Here is a 16488-nt window from a genome sequence, read left to right as displayed (position 1 = left end):
CACGGCCCGCCCGCGGTGCGCCCGCAATACGGGCCCCCCGGCAAACGCCGTCCCGCCGGTGCGGCAGCCGCGTCCCTCCGCCCCTGCAGGTTGCGAGGCGGGGCGTGAAGGGTTGCGGTGCGGGAGTAACCCACGGACACCGCACCGCCGCCGGTTTGTGCCTGCGGAGCGGCGCGGCCCCGCACGACAAGGCCGCGGAGGTTAAAGCCGTGCCGGTTAAAACAGCGGAGTGCCGGCGGAACCTGTGGCGCGGCGCCCGGCGGCGGGCGGGACGCGTTCCGGCGGCGCAGAAGGCGGAAGCGGCGGCTGGGCCGGCAGCGCCGCGATGTCCGCGGACTTCGAGAGCTACGAGCAGGACTTCTCCGTGCTCTCGGCTGAGATCACCGCCCGCATCGGAAAGGTGCCCAAGCTCGTGGGAGGTGAGCGGCTGCTCCGCGCCCCCGCGGCGCTCGCCCCGCAGGCCCGGGGGGCTCTTCTGTGCGAGCCGCTCCGGCCGCGGAGCCTCCGCGTTGGCGGCGCGGAGCGGGAGGGCTCGGTGTGTTTGTAGCGAGGATGGAGCGTCCCGGCACCCCCGTGTGTGTCCTCGCTCCTGACACAGCAGCGCCGGGACCCACGTCCCTGCCCGAGGAGCGCTCGGAATGCCGAACAGGACGCGGGTTTGCTGGGTGTTGGTTCGCAGAGACCGGCCCGTTTCGCTGTGCGGGTCCCGCCCGAGCCCCGGCAGGGCCGAGGGGTGCGCCCTGTGCCAGCACTGCCCATGAATGCGCTTTGTTGTGCTCGCGCCGCAACATCAGGAATGGAAGTCAAGCCTTTTTCCTGTGGCATAGACGGATTTTGCGCGTGATTTAACCTGAATCTGTGTTTTTGCTGCCTACCGTTCATACATTAGATCTGGATAATTGACTGTGGTGACTCACACGCCGGAGCAGATTCGAAAGAAATCAGTGTTCATTTGCTTTAATGTTTGTCAGTAGCCTGCAGCATTCATGGTCTGATTTGTGACGTGTCCCTGCAACAGAGTCAAGATCGGCTGTAAGAGTGTTAGGGTAGAAAGATGAGAATGTTAATGACATTAATGAGCCCAGCTGAATCTCCAGCACATATGAATCACTGCCCCAGTACAGGGCTCTGAGTATGACACAGAGGGAAGTGACACTTCTCATCTGTCCCTCTCATAGCTCAGCTTAATGCCTCTTCTTCCAGGGCATTTAATATTTGTGCCTCTGCTCCTTATGCAGAGGTCCCAAACCTTTAGGATACTTAAACTATAGAGATGGATACTGATGGCACACCTTTCCATATGACTAAAGGAAAAAGTATCCTGCATCCAGGGCCAAAGAATAATACCCTACTTTTAGAGTGGGAAATGCATCATGAAGTAGTGACTCTAAACAGGATTTGAGGTAGGTGGTCAACTAAGACATGTGATCTCAGGGGATTTTGAGTAAAAGCCTTTTTGATTCTGAAAGGTCATATCCAGTTCTATTCTTAGCAAGTTAGAAAATCTTCTAAAAAAAACTGGGTTCAGTTCTATGGTTAAAGGGCAGGAAACTACGCCTTTTCCTTGGCTTAACAAAGCTGTTTTGTTTTGATCTTAACAGAAAAGACACAGGGCTGTAATTCCTGTGAAGCTGCAGCTGAAGTATGAAGCTTTGTCTGTTTTCTAATGGAAACTTGCAAAATGAAGAAGAGAGAGAATCAAAGAGTTCCTGTGGTTGAAATTTAGAACAGGTGTAATTTAATCTGCTCATAAATTATATTGAACCTGTAAAAGGGGAATGGAAACATTTTCTGAGAGAATGCAGTGAATTCTTCACAAGGATTCCTTGCTTTTAAACAGTAAATTTAAGGGCCTCTTGTAGGAACAGGGAGACATCACAAATACACTACTGACTCCTTTCTGAAAATCAATAGTGCTACAGTGAGTTATGGAAAAAGAAGAGAGATTTAAGTTCCTAATTTTATAGATTTTCTAATCGGTGTCTGTTCAGTAGTTGGAAGAATATTCTACTTAATAGTAGTGGCCTTCCATAATCCTCTCCTTGCATCAGTCTCCTTTATTCACTTAGGGAGACTTTGAAGCTTAAATACCAGATGTTTAAAGAGTATTGGCTTAAACAGGGACATAGCCTAGAACCAGCAGGCTTTGAAATTGTCATTCTTTCATGTGACCATTAGAAGGTTGATTTTTTTTTGAATTTGCCATCCTCTCAGAGGAGAAAGAATACATGTTCCCTGCAGGACCAGTAGTGTGGTACTGGGCTAAATGGAGCCAAGGTAACACAATGGTTAATTTCACTTTTTTTTTTAAGAGGTGACTTTTCTGTGTTTGGATTTGAGGCTGGTCATACATAGTTCAGACTGACCTGCTTTAGAGCTGCTTCTTGCCCTGTATGTACACTGACAACTCCAGCATTACTTCTCTTTTCAGGGCTGTTCTGTCTTTCATCAGTAAAAACATTTTATATGACTTCAAAACAAACTGCAGTCTTAGCTAATAGAGGTTTTTGACCACCTGGGAAGAAAAATCTCTGACTATGCTGAACAGTTTAATCAGAAATATTTTAAATACGCATTTTTCCCTTGTTTCTTAATAGGAATATTTGCAAGATCTTTGCTTCTTCATCACCAGAAGTTCCAGTTAGTTCTTGTGGAGATGGCTGGGAGAGCCTCAGAAGGAGTGTTGAGAGGTGGGAGGGGGACGTGAGGGGACAGTTTTCAGCAGCAGTGATTTGAGAGATTGCTGATGGTCTTCTTCCTCCACGCTGGAAGAAGCAGGATGAAAGGTGTAAGGACTTGTGCTACTTCTGCATAATACAAAGAGATCTGCTGAAGTCTAGTGACTGGTTTGTTTCCCTGGCTGCTCAAGATGGACCTGCTATAAACTTCCTGCTCAGTGGAATTGGAGAAATTCTGGTTAATTGTTTTTGCAACATTCCTGCATTCCGTGTTGTCAGGACGTGATTTCTTGTGTTCTGGGAGGATGATGGCTCAGCAAACAATCCTGTTGTCACAAATGCATAAATAGTTCAGCAAGAAATGCAACAAAGGCTCTCTGATACTACAGAAACAATAAGCAGCAGGGACCATAGAACGTCTTGGGAAGAAGTGTCTTCTGTTGAGGCAGATATCATCTGGAGGATTAAAGAAAGTGTTATAAATAGAGAAGTGCCTTTTAAATAGATTTTCTGTGATGCTGCTTGTAGGTCTTTGAAGAATGAAGATCATTGACTGATGTGTTTTATTAATGTTCCTCAGTGTTTCAGAGAAACATCTATCTTGTGATTGGACTAAAAATTTATAAAAAATTTGATTGCTTAATATGAGAGTTTTACCAGCACAAATGGTGATACTTACTCTATTCCCAGCACAATATCCTCTGGGCTGTGATGGTTTTAAACTAGAGTGTTGCCATTCTTCTGATACTTCATACCTGCATTTTCTACTGGGCAATCAAAACACTGTTTCTGTCTCTAACAGGTTTAGCTGAAGAAAGTCCCACCTGCAATTTTCTGTTGTATCCCTGTACCAAAGTTTACTGTCTCCATTTCAGGTCTGGTTCAATGTGTTGTTCTGCCTCTTGAACCCAGTTACGTAACTCAGAGAGGTGTGTGTGACTCCATCTGTCTCTGCTGTTGGGCAGTAACTTCTGGCAGCGATGAATGTGAATCACCTGAGCCAGCACAGCAAAATCTGCAGGTGGTCTGTGAACTGAAGCCCTTTGTTACTCAGTCTCTTCCTCAGCAAGTACTAATAAAATGACGCAATTCCACAAGCAGTGGGACTCCTCAGTCTTGATCAAATTTTTTTTAATTTCTTCACTGGCTGTCAGATCAGACCAGTGCTGTGTTATCCTTCTGCCCTTGTAGGCAGATTCTCACCTTTCTATAACTGCTGTATTTTGGGGGACAAAAAACATGACTAATGCCAGGGCAAAGCTGAAAGAACTGAGGAAAATGTAATGAAAGCTTCTTTCTTCTGAGAAAGTGATACATCCTTGTGTACAAAGACAGAACAGATTTCTTTGTTTGCAATCCTACATAGAGAAAAAAACACTTTTGTTTCCAGTCTTTATCCATAGTTTGTCAATTTGACCAGTTAATTATACAAGCTACATACAATATTATCTTTAGGGCATTCTGTCTAGCAATGTGGAAAAAAATTAAATTTGGGTATATTTGATGAGGCACTGTTTTTTTATTTTCTTTAAAGAATATTTCAGTGCTGAATCAAGACAAAAAGTTGTGAAAGAACTTTCTCTCCATTTCATGTGATGGAACTGTATTTAAGGAAATGATCGAGTAGGCAGGTTGGAAATACTAAGTCACAGCAGACTAATACAGTTAGTAATGTGAGGATCCTTAATTGGGTCGTAGCTTGTTTGTCCTGATCTACTGGATTAGTGGGAAGCTTCTCTTACTGAGAGTAACTCCCTTGGTTTTCATTTTCAGTCTCTGAGCAAGTCCTCCTGTGAATGCTGTGCCCTCCTTCCTCTGGGGAGTCTGACTGTGAAATAAGTTCTTTCCTCTGCTTAACATGGAAGGAAAAGTAAAGCTGAAAGTAAATGCTTTGGAAACCATTCCAGGGACTGCGTGGAACGTGTGCCCCAGAGGATGAGCAGTTGCAACAAGTTCTGCTGCTTTCCTGGAGGTCTGTGAAGGTTCTGCTCCAAAGCTGCAGTGCTGGGATGTTGCCATGTGCCTCACACATCTGTGTTTGAAGGAATAACCCTGCTGTCACCAGACCTCACTCCCAGCAGCTGTTTTGGTCGCCAGCTGGTGGATTTTGTTCTGGTTAATCTGGTCAATGTTAAAATCTGGAGTTGGGTTAAAGTTTAATTAACTAAACCATTGGAGATCATTTGAATACTTTGCCCTCCCAGTTTTATGGGAGCAGCCTCAGCCAGATCTTGTGTACTAAGGGGTTTTCCCTGCTAAAGGTCTGGATCTCAGTTTCTCTGGGAATAGGTAAGATCTTCTTGGCCAGTGGAGTTCTACGTAGTTCTTCTCATCACAAATACAAGCAGAATTTGTACAGCATGAAATGCCTTCGAAAAAAAACCTCAAATTTTATATCCCTGAATTTCAGGTTACAAAATGTCTATGGAAATTGTAATCCAATACAGCTCAGTGAAATACTGAAATTGCTCTAACACATTCATTTTCTGGTGCTATATTTTAAAATTTTGTTTCAGTTTCAATAAAATGATATTGTGTACTTTATATCTTCCATTGTGTTTATTTTCGTCCATTGTCATCTTGCCAACTTCCAAATAAACGAAAGAACAGAGGTGTTTTGGAATGCTGGGGAGGAGAATAGACATGGGGGTGGGGGGTGGAAAGGTGGCAGATTCTCTTTTGGGTTTAGTTATGTTAGGAAGATAAATCACCAAATTTTTTGCTCGGGTGAGAATTTGGTGGGGAATAAAAAAAAGACATTGCTAGCAGAGAACTAAAGGTGCTGCACAGAAAATATTTCCTGCAGCTTCTTCTGTGGTAGAATCCACCAGACATGGCAGCATGAATTCCAGATTTGCAAGAAAGATGATCCTGAACCTGATCCTCTCTGCAGGCAGAGCTCCAATGTATGTAACTAACGAAGGACAGATTGTGATGTTCATGTTTCCTTAAAGGAGAATGTAAAGTATGTTAGGGAAATTAAAAGAGATTTGAAATAGGCCTTTCAGCCTGTGAGAAGCTAAATTACATGTATTTAATAAGTGGTCTTCTCTTGAAATTCAGTGGCTTGTGGAATGCAGAGGATCAAAGTAGATCATCAGATGGTCTTTAATGTGTCAGTTCCTGAATACAAAAAAATCATGTGGAAGAGAAAAAGAAAAAGAAAACTGAAGTTTAAAGATACGTCATAAAATCTTGTGCCAATTTAGACTTACCCATCATGACCTCTGAGGAACTATGACTAGAGACACTTTGGTACCATTCACTTTTTATCTTTCCCAGGCAAACCATCAGTACATATGACTCATGTCACTCTGAGTTTCAAACAAACAGCAGTTTGTTGGGTTGTATGTTCAGAGTTTTGTTGTTAACTTCATTGAGACAATGGGTGGATTTACTGTCTGAAGGGTGGAAGATGTGGCCATGAGAGGGGCAAAAGACAGTGCCAAGGGTTGGACTGAACCTCTGAATGCCCCAGTAATTAATGCCACAGTAATTAAACAATGTGGGGACTTTTTATTATCCAATATCTGAATATTTCTCAGAAAGTCCCATTTCATGCCGTAACAAAATGAGTCTTGGTCAAGCAATTGGATTGTTTGTGATGATGTGACACAGAGTCTCAGTCCTCAGTGCATGTTGGATTCTTTGCCTGTGAATGGGTGGTTGGAGGCAGGTCAAAATCCAGACAGTCTCTGTGGCTGGTAACCTGGCAGAGGGTGATTGCTACATGTAGCTTAAAACTGATTTTAAGATTTTCATATTTTATTACTAATTTAGATTTTTACTGCTACTGGGAGACAGTGATTTAGTTTCTGTGGCATTTTATTTTGTTTCTGTTTTATTTTGTTTCTTGAAAAAGAACCAGTTCTAGACCTAGCATAGGAGCGGGGGAATAGAAACATAGTTTTTCTTCAGTACCTGGATTAATTTTAAGTGGGATGCCTCGTTTTGTGCATCTTATATTTTGCAAATAAATAGATAAGCCTCAGTTCTTAAACAATGTGGTTTTTTTCCATTTGGTGTATGGTATGTGCCTTCTCATGCATTTTTGTACACCCAACAAGTGCTTGTGGAGGAATTACTCCTACACCTGGAGCAGCTGGAAGTGCTTTCCAAGCCACCAAATGCTGCATAACAGAGCAGAAGACTTGAAGGATTCTCCAGTCTCTCTTTTTTTTAAATTACTAATGTGGGTATCACCACGTGTGATGATGTCACACAGAATAAATCTCTTGAGTCAGTTTGAGCTGATCCATACAAGCTTTTGAAATGATATGTTTTTTTTCATGGCAGGAGCACAATTATATTGGTATTTTCACAATTCTGTTTCAGATGAGAAGAAGCAGATGGTTGCAAATGTTGAGAAGCAGCTCGAAGAAGCAAGGGAACTGGTATGTCCTGGCTTTTCATGTTAACTGCAAATTCCTAGCAAAAATATTGGGATCAATAAATGGTAACATTTAACAGGCATGCCCTAAAAATACTTTACAATGATATCTTGAAATAGTTCTTATTTGAGGATGTGAAATACCCAGGAGGAGTGTATCCTCTTTTAGTCTTGTGTTGCGTGATGCAAGGTTTGCACTAATGCTGTAAGTCCATAAAAAGTTACAGGCTTTGAGCTGTGGATTAGGTCTTTTACTTTGGGAATTGACTTAAATGTTTACACACCATGACTTTGTTTTTTGCCTGTAAGACCCAAGAATCTACTTTATTTAATATGTCAGAGCATCTTGTAGAGCAATAGGTCTTTTTTAGCAAGTGAGGCATGAGAGTGAGGACACAGGGGCCATGGCAGGGTGGGTCACTGATCCCAGCAGAGTGTCTATGTTAACCAAGCACTGGTTTGCACTGTCAGAAGAAAATGTGTGATGAACAACATCTGTTAAGCAACTGTGACTTTTGTCTTCTGTTGGGATGGAGAATAAAGTTTTGTAGTTGTGGAGTAACTGAGCAAAGGTGTTGGTGACAGTTGAGATTGACTTTTTCTGGCATGGCAAATCATTCCTTACCTGTAGTTGCTTTTGTTTATTGCTTGTTAGTGAGTTTGGTCTATCTAATGTCAGAAAAGTAATCTGAGTGTTAGGAGAGAGAAAGAAATTAGCTTTCTACTCTAGAAGTTCTTATAATGGAAAGAACTTGAGTCAGTTATTTGGTTACTAACTAAACAATAATATCGAAATTAATATTTTGAAGAGGCGTAGGAAGGAAAAGGTCTCTACTGTTGGTTGGTATACCTGGTGCTTTTGGTTTAGGAATAGAATTACTCTTGTAGACCACAGCATGGAAATAGCATCCAGGAAAGCTGGTTCTTGGGATGACTCCCTGCAGTTTTGCCCTGTGAGGATGACAAAGCTCCTGTGCTCTCTGATTTGGTATTCTCCATTGAGAAATACAGAAAAATTACTGTCTCATCTCATGAGGGTGTTCTGAAGATGCATAAAGGCCTTATGGGCACTTTCATATTCAAACAGCTGAAAGAAAGTAGAAATCTAGAAATGTTTTTCATCTCCTTTTCACTACCATTGACATGGCAAAAAAGCAGAGCAGTACAGCAAAGCTATAGCATGGATGGTCATTTAAAGTTGGGTTTCTACTCAAAGTAGATTGGAAGGAGCAGAAATTGAGTTAATGGCTCTTCTCTCTCTTTGTATTAGAAAAAGATCATCTGAATTTCTATTTATTAAAAGATGAAAAAATAAATCCTATATCTTTACTTTTATCCTAATGATGATCTTCATTTAATGTACTGGCTTTTCTTTCACACTTTTGTTTTAGATCTTTAGATTTAATAATTTGCTTTAAACAATTACCTAACACATTTGTGATTAATGTCAAGGCTTGGGTTTAGAAATCAATTTGAACAAACTTGCTAAAACCAGAGCTGATTAAGAAGATCCTCTTTCAAACTAAAAGCTACAGTAGAAAACCAAAATAAACCCAATTCCTTGCTACAGATAATTTTCATACACTGGTTTGCTTCATTGTCTCGAGTAGTCAAAGCTGGGATTAGCTGATTTTGTTTTATTTCCTACTTGGCTAGGAAATAACACTCTCACATATTATAAATATTATTGTAGAGATAATTTATTTACATTCACTAACCAGTGATTGTTTTAAAACACTGTCTGCTTTGTTTGGGTAAAATCACTGGTGTAATTGATTTGATATATGTGCAGAACTGACATGAAAACTTTCAGCCTCCCAGGGTATCTTTTCAAGCCAGAGCTGTGGAGTGAGAGATCTCTGGAGAGAAATCCTGTCATTCTGCATCCAATGTGGAGTATCCAAATGTTACTTTTACCAGGTTTTTAAGAAAGGTGAATGTTGTGCTAACCTTGGGGAAATTCTTGGAGTAAAATATCTAGCATGTTCTAGAAGAGCTGGAATGAGCATTTTGGAGTGAAATTCTACTTTAAATAAGAAAAAACTCCCTCTGTATTATTTGTCTTCATGCTTTATGAAGGACACATCACAAAATTGTTGTGTTGCAAATGCTGTTATTCTCATCTGTACATTTGGCTTTTTAATAATGCACGTAAATTTAGTGTTTCAAATGCTAGATTATTCTTATTTAGACACTTATTTTTAATTCAAATCTCTAGCACTTTAGAATCGGAATAAAATAGCAAAGCTTACAACTTTCAAAAAATGCATTCATATAGAAAAGTTCCTGTGGGAGGGGGAGACTTATTTTGGGGTCTCAGTGGACCACATCAGCCATTAGAATATTTGAGATCAAATATATTGAGATTAAATTGATAAGAAATAGGCTATTAATTCCAGCTATTGGTTTAATTTACCCCTTTGGAAACTTAAGCCTGAGCCAAAGAACTGGGTGGAATCAGAAATTGCTTTGTATGTTTCAATTCATTAGTGAATATGTAAAGTCTGCTTTACATTTTGTTATTGAATATCATTTTGCATAATCAGAATAGATCAGGTGGAGTGACTTTTGAGTATCTGGCAATTCCATTGATTAAATTCAGATGCTTTTCTTATGATAGGACGATGAAATTTCAAAGTGTAAGTGATTACATAGGAATAAACTCTAAACTCCAGCAGTCCATTGTGAAGACCTGTAACCAGTAGTTTGTTTGGTTAATTAATCTAATTAAAAAGCATTTCTGTTCCTATGCCATATTGCTCAAGCAGGATCAGTTGGAGGTGAGTAAATATTGTTTCAGATGCCTACAGCAACCAAGGAGAGGTATTCTTTTATCTTTTTAAAGTAAGCTGGAAAGATTTTAGAAGTCAGGTGAGGGATTCTTCAGCGGTGCAGAGTAGAATTCCTGAAGAGACAGCACCATATAGAGGAGGCTCCATGACCCAGTGGGCAGGTAATCAGCAGCCCTGCTTTATATCTTATTTTGATTTTCATACCTCTGTGCCATATTGTTGTGTTTAAGGCCACTTAGTATTCTACATGGCAAGAATAAATATAAAAAGCTTTTGAAAGATAAATTCCCTCTCTGATGTTTTGATACATTCAACTGTATACAAGTTTTTTAATAGTATTGTCATTAAAATGTGAAATTCAGCTATTTAATATACTCACATACAGATTTGTGATGTAGATTTAGGCAGTCAGCTCAGGCTTTGTAGTTCTGATGAGTTAGCAGTATTTAAAAAGAAAGAGTTTATTAAACACAGAGACTAGTGGTAAATAAAACATATATACACATCTATATATATATGTATGTGTGTGTATAAAAAAATAAAACACATTTTTCAGGCAAGAGTTTCCAAAACTGCACAGCTAGATGGAGGTAGGCTTTCTTCTGAACTGTGCTAATTTGCAGGAATTATTTATCCTCAGTTTTAATATTTTCTTGTAATAAAATGTATTCATCACATTTGGAAGTGAAATCCAGAAATGTTTGAGTAGAATCATTCCTTCTAAGTCTCAATAATATTAATTTTGTCACTTATTTTTTCACTTAAGGCTGTGTAAAGATTTTGATAAATTCTTTATATATTACAGAATAAGCAGCATTTTTCTTTATAATGAAACAATATTTTTTAATATTTGTGAACAACTTTGGTAAATTCATTCTTGCTTTAATTAACCTTTTGATTTATATGTCTGCTCTTTGTTTTTACTTGTTAGCTTGAGCAGATGGAACTTGAAGTTCGAGAGATCCCACCTCAAAGCCGGGGGATGTACAGCAGTCGAATGAGAAGCTACAAACAAGAAATGGGAAAACTTGAAGCTGATTTCGTGAGTTTTTAATGTATTACATAAAGAAGGCATCAATGAGAATTTTTTAAATAAAATAATGCAGTTATTCAGGCAAATGAGAAGGTATTTTCCACTAGTGTAAAGGATGAGTTCTGTGTGTATCTTGCTGTATATGTGGATGGATGAAAACCAAACTGGGGAATACAAGCTTTTCTTTCATACCAATATTCCAGTTTCTAGCCTTCTTTCTGACCCTTTGCCCTGGATCTCAGTTGTTTCTCTGCCATTAAACATTGTGTGTGTTCCTGATGTGTGCAAAATTGTCAGGTTTTAATCCTGTTTCTCAAGGAATGACAGCTTGTAGTAATGTGGGCAGTGACATGAAAAGCAATATAATCTCCAATCCATGGAATTTTTGAATGTAGTTTCTCTCATGTGCACTTCATTTGTTACTCACTGTGTTTTCTTTTCCATTGCACTTAGATTCTTCTTGGCTTTTGTACAAATTGGTTATAAGTACTACATTTTTGAGTAATGCATGCAAACTAACAAGATTCCCTTGTCTAGGGGTTTCTGCTGCAGTTATCAGTCCTTTCTTGTGACTGGGATTTGTGCTGAATAGATTTACATAGAGACAAAACTGTTTCCTGTAAAATCCTGAAGAAGTTCAAAAGGATTTCAAAGTGTAGGAAAATGCTATGTTAATTGGCAGCAGCTCCGTTCCTCCAGGGTAGGGAGAAAGAAATAACTAGTGGCAGTATTTTCCATTCACTGGAGAGCTGTGAATTTCCTCAGGGTGCTGGCAGCAGTTTAATCCTTCAGGTGGTGGGAAATCAATGTTTATACCTGCAGCCGAGAAATCCAGCTGACTCTCACTCCTCTGTGCTTCTGCCAAGTTGAGTAGTTGAACAAAATATGTATTGGCTAGAAGATGATTGCAGTTTGTAAATTTTGAGGTATGTTAGAATAAGAAGACTTGCACCCAAATTTTGATTCAGTCCCATGCTGTTCCTCTGTAGGAGCTGCATGTGGCTGAACAGTGGATTCCCAGAGAGAGCAGCTTCTGGACCAGAAGTGAATGCTGTTTATCTTCTCAGATGTGGGAAAATTCACTGTCAGCAATATTTGATACTGGCCTGTTTCTGTATGCAGACAGATGGTGGAATTTGTACTTCCATATTCCCAAGCCATAGCGAATAGGAGAGTTCAGAACTGGACACTGTATGGAAAAGGAGAAATGAGTGTGAGGAAATGCATCACAGAATTAGGAGGTAGATCATCACAAGCTGGTGCTCAGAGTGAAGAAGCAAAAACAACACGAGAAAGAGGATGGAACAGACAGTAATAATGGGTACAAAGCAACAGCCCCAAACCCAAAGATCTTCAGCAGAAGATCAAGGCAAGAGTGGAATGAAGGATGGAGCAGTACTGTAAGAAAACAACAACTATGCTTGAAAAAGAAATCTCACTTATATAGCAAATAGTGTTGTTTGAGTGCTCTACAATGCCCTAAATGCCCTACATAATTGCAATTTAAAGTACTAACATTTTTCTAAGTTTGTATATAAGGATTTAAGAATCTTTGGGGTTTATTATCCAGTCAAATAGTAACTTGTTGGAAACTGTATTACAAAAGGATTCAGTTTTGAGTTCAAAGAGGGAACAGGAGGAAGGAAAGGAAATATTATTTTGACTATAAACTGCAGGGCTGTCAAAGGTAGAAAGTTAAAATATTTGCTGAAGTGGAAGTGCTTTTGAGTGTTCTTTCTGAAGGTTTTTCTGAATGAGTTGTGACTTGTTTGACTGTAAGCAAGGCGTGTTAAGTTTATGTAAGAGCCTTAGCAGACCTTTGGAGAAAGCAGGTCTAGGTACTTAAAAAGTGAATTCACATTTCTAGATGACTGGAAATGGTACTGGCATTTTGGGGTTATTATCAGCTAACAGGTTAGCTGGTCAAAGTTCTTGGCTCTTCTGAAAGGCATGGAGATGTGAGCTTGCAAAGTTAAGTGTTGTTCTTTATAAATGGAGTTGGAATCTCAGCTGGATCTGACTGTTTATCTTGGCCTTTCTTCCCATGTGAAGTAGCATGTGAGCAGAGCAAGGACATTTCTCAATCATCTTGAAATGTGCGTTTCATTTTAAAGAAATCCTGTCTGGGAAATTAATTGTAAAATTTATATGCCTCAATATACAGTCTTTTCATTAAGTTCTTTATTTCAAACATATAGTGAATGCAGAACTGGCACTGGTAAGTTTCTTTTAAATTCATCATAATAAACATGGGTTTTGATCTTGTGGTGGTTTTTATGCCTTATGGCATCTTGCAAATTTGCTATCAGCCAAGCAGTTATGGAAAACAGCACCACAGCAACATGTTTCAAAGTTAGGAGAAGAAAACCTGAGGTATATGGACTGTCTGCTCTTTACTTGCAGGATGGACAACATTAAGGTTAATTTGTGATGTTTAATATGTAATTGGTGAGTTTATTTTATCTTAAGCAGTATGTGTCATAATGACAAAATACTGTCACTAGTATTATTTAAAACATGCTGAGGCATCTTTATTATGAATTTATAGGTTTTTTTTCTAAATACCTACTGTGCTGAAGTGTATTCTGAAAAACACAAATTTAAACTCAGAAAAGTTATTCCATTCCAAACATGTTTTTTCATCTCTAACTTTGTAATCAAATAGGAACTAGTTGCAAATAGGAGAGATTTCTTTCCTCTCATTGCTAATCCTTGTTATTTTGAGCCGTGCCTGCAGTTAGCTGCCCGTGCTCTGCAATCCTGGGATGTGTGAAGGCAGTGATGTCTCACACCATGCACTGTATTTCACACAAGTAGTTGTAACCCACTAATTGCAATTTATCGTATCTGAGGATAAAAACCCACCTTGCTGTATCTTGGCCCTCCCTCTTGAAGAGGAACAGTGATAATGAAAGAAAGAATAGCTCACTTTTGTCTTTAAAAGTATCAGAAAGGACAGCACTGTGAATACTGAGGGAAGATCAACAGAGTGGGCATTGCACCTGGACTTGAGGCAGCAGTGGTTGCTGCTGCTCACCTCAGTGCTCTGCAGATGCCTGGGAGGAATGTAAGAATAAGGCAAGCATGAAGTGGTACTTCTCTGCAGAATGTCTGTATACATCTCAAAAGGCCAAGTTTCAGGTTTGTGATAAACATATCAAAATAGAATAAAACTGTTTGGTAAACCCTATGCTGATGTAAATCTTGGTTTTGTTATCTCTTTTTCAATAGCATATACCAGTACCTCATTTCTGTAGCAGGGTTTGGTCCCGTTGGGTCGGGAAAGCTGCATTCCTGGACCTGGGTGGGTCTCGGGGGCTCCTGCCTGGCTGGGCTGCAGAGCCCGTGGTAGGTACATGGTGATGGCTCTATCTGGTGGCCTCAAGTGGAGTTGCAGAACACGTGCTTGTGCTTTCCCTGCTGATTCAGGTCTTGGCACCACCTGCTAAAGAGCTCCTGAAACTTAAAACACTCTTCCTATAAACAGGTTTTTTTTCTTACATCTACTAATGCACCTTTATGTGGCTTAAGCTTGTAAATATTTTTTTCCGACTATTTCAGGTGTAGAATGTCCATGATGCCTGCATGCATGAAGTAAATTCTGAATGCAAAAAAAGTCTTTTATATACCTGGACTATAGGTGTTGTTTGTGCTTTGAAATGAAGCATTTTTTATAAATTCTTACCAGAATGCAGCCATTGATCTTTAAACATTGGGGATATGCATTGGTAAAAGGCTCCAGATTTTATAACCATAACTTAGACCTAAAACTATCCTAGTCCATGTGAAAATGGAACTATACAAACTTAGCAAATGTGTGGTTATCTGCTGGCATTTGTATCCATCCCAAGGGTTCCATGTTCTGGCTCAATGTCAGGACAAATAAAACAGGAAAAAGCAAAGGCAGGCATTTTCCTGAAAAGCTTACAGCTATAGTATAAGGCACTCAAGTAGATGATGAAATACAAAAATCCAGTCAGACCATGTTATACAGAACTATTTCTATTTCAAAAATGAATACTACACAATCCATGTTGAAAATGAGATGAGTACATTGAACAAGAGGAAATGCCCATCAAATACAGGAGGCAGCACAGGAACTGTTCCTATTCTGTCAGCTGCACAGAGGTAAATTTTGCAGGTAGCTTTTGTTATCAGTCCATGAGACAGTGCTCATTCCTTTTGAATTCTCAGAATTGGTTCTGATTTTGGTTATTCTGACTTTCAGAATAACCTTTAAAAGCAAAAAAAAAAAAAGAGTGGAGTGGAGAGTTTAAATAGATACATAGTATAAAACTTGACTAAACATTTAAACATTTTTGGCATTTAACAATAGCTTCACTTCAGTCAATAGTGAAGATATATATTCACATTTCATACCTCCTGCAGGTTCTGTTTAAGATCATTGTTAGAATGTCAACTGCTGTTAAGCTTTAAAAACATTTAAGGAGATAAGCCATGGAATTTTATTTGATATAGTTAGCTCTCTTGTAAGACTCTCAAGTACTACCTGAGTCCAGGAGCTCACCTGGACAACTGCTACAGCTGTGTCTGTCATGTTCTGCTTTTTACAAATACTGCTACTCTTATTTCAGATTCAGTCACCTTCCCAGACAAATATGGCTGTAAGCATAAGAACAACATTTGTCAAAAGTTAGTGGCCTGTATCTTTATGGCCAGTCTTCCCTAGCTCTCCACTTTTAAAACTTTAGAGACTCAACTGTTGTGCTGGATTATTTTGATCTATAAAGCAAAGCTTTATTGCTTTGTAGTTACAAACCGTTAACCATGTGTGGGACTGGTGTGTATCTTCATTGTTGTACCCCAGCAATGTTATTAAAAACAGGGAACCCACTGTGTGAACATGTCATGTGTGCAGGAGCACCCTGCCTGGGCAGGTAACGTGCCCGTAGTGAAACCTGATCTTGCTGACAAATTGGAAACTGATATCAGATTAGTTTTCACTATGTGAGAAGTACAGCCCTTTGGAACAGGGCTGTGGAGGGTTTGTTTTAATGCACACCAGACTGAACTGATTAAGTTGCAGAAGAAAGAAGCTGAATTATCTGACCATGTACTTTGACAATCTAATTTTGAAAAAGCATGTTGTGAACAAAAGTTCATTCACTCTGCTGTTTTTATAGATACCGTCACCTTCTTGAGATAGTAACCAGTCCTCTACACTGTGCACAAACTGCTCCTTACAAAGGCACTGCTTTTTTTCCTCTGTTCCTTTTTCTAATGACTTCTGAGGTGATATTTGCCTGGCTCCAGCTGAGCATTAGGCCAGCTTCTTTTTAATAGAGCAAATTCCATATTGTCTTCACTTGTTTTCACTTGTGTCCCAGCCTTGCTGTGTTTGTGGTGGAAGAAAGTGGAGGTGTTTGACATTTTGCAATTATTTATAATACTTCTATTTTAAATGGGGGGAAAAGTGATACAGCAAAGAATGTTCTCTTTCTTTTTTTTTTTAGTCACATTCAAGGCCTAAACTGCATTTTTGATGAAAACTTAGAAAGAGATATAACTCAGAACCCCTGTAGAAAATTTGCCCTAAGTTATTTATGTCTTAAACTTTTTATTTTAGTCTTGTGT

At 39.5% G+C, this 16488-nt stretch overlaps 1 protein-coding gene and 1 long non-coding RNA gene across 6 annotated transcripts in view; both read left to right on the top strand.

Moving 5' to 3' along the window:
* The first annotated feature begins 51 nt into the window (after positions 1–51).
* VTI1A (vesicle transport through interaction with t-SNAREs 1A) overlaps positions 52–16488 on the top strand; it is a 268014-nt gene continuing 251577 nt past the window's right edge. The window contains exons 1-3 of one of the 4 annotated variants that reach the window (XM_071563693.1): positions 52–419; positions 7014–7072; positions 10792–10902. In XM_071563693.1, the coding sequence (XP_071419794.1) occupies positions 326–419; positions 7014–7072; positions 10792–10902 (264 nt within the window). In that variant the 5' untranslated portion in view covers positions 52–325. The remainder of the gene's footprint in view (positions 420–7013; positions 7073–10791; positions 10903–16488) is intronic. The other 3 variants (XM_071563691.1, XM_071563694.1, XM_071563692.1) reach the window with 3 other exon arrangements.
* LOC139675703 (uncharacterized) lies at positions 426–5217 on the top strand. Of its 2 annotated transcripts, none has more exons than XR_011698519.1 (2): positions 426–1403; positions 2598–5217. It is a non-coding gene; the product is annotated as an uncharacterized lncRNA (long non-coding RNA). The 2 variants fall into 2 exon arrangements; XR_011698520.1 differs by lacking the exon at positions 426–1403 and adding an exon at positions 2262–2277.

This window comes from Pithys albifrons, chromosome 9 (assembly GCF_047495875.1).
Source record: "Pithys albifrons albifrons isolate INPA30051 chromosome 9, PitAlb_v1, whole genome shotgun sequence".
Classification (NCBI taxonomy): Eukaryota; Metazoa; Chordata; class Aves; order Passeriformes; family Thamnophilidae; genus Pithys; species Pithys albifrons.
This window is presented reverse-complemented; position numbering and strand designations above follow the sequence as displayed.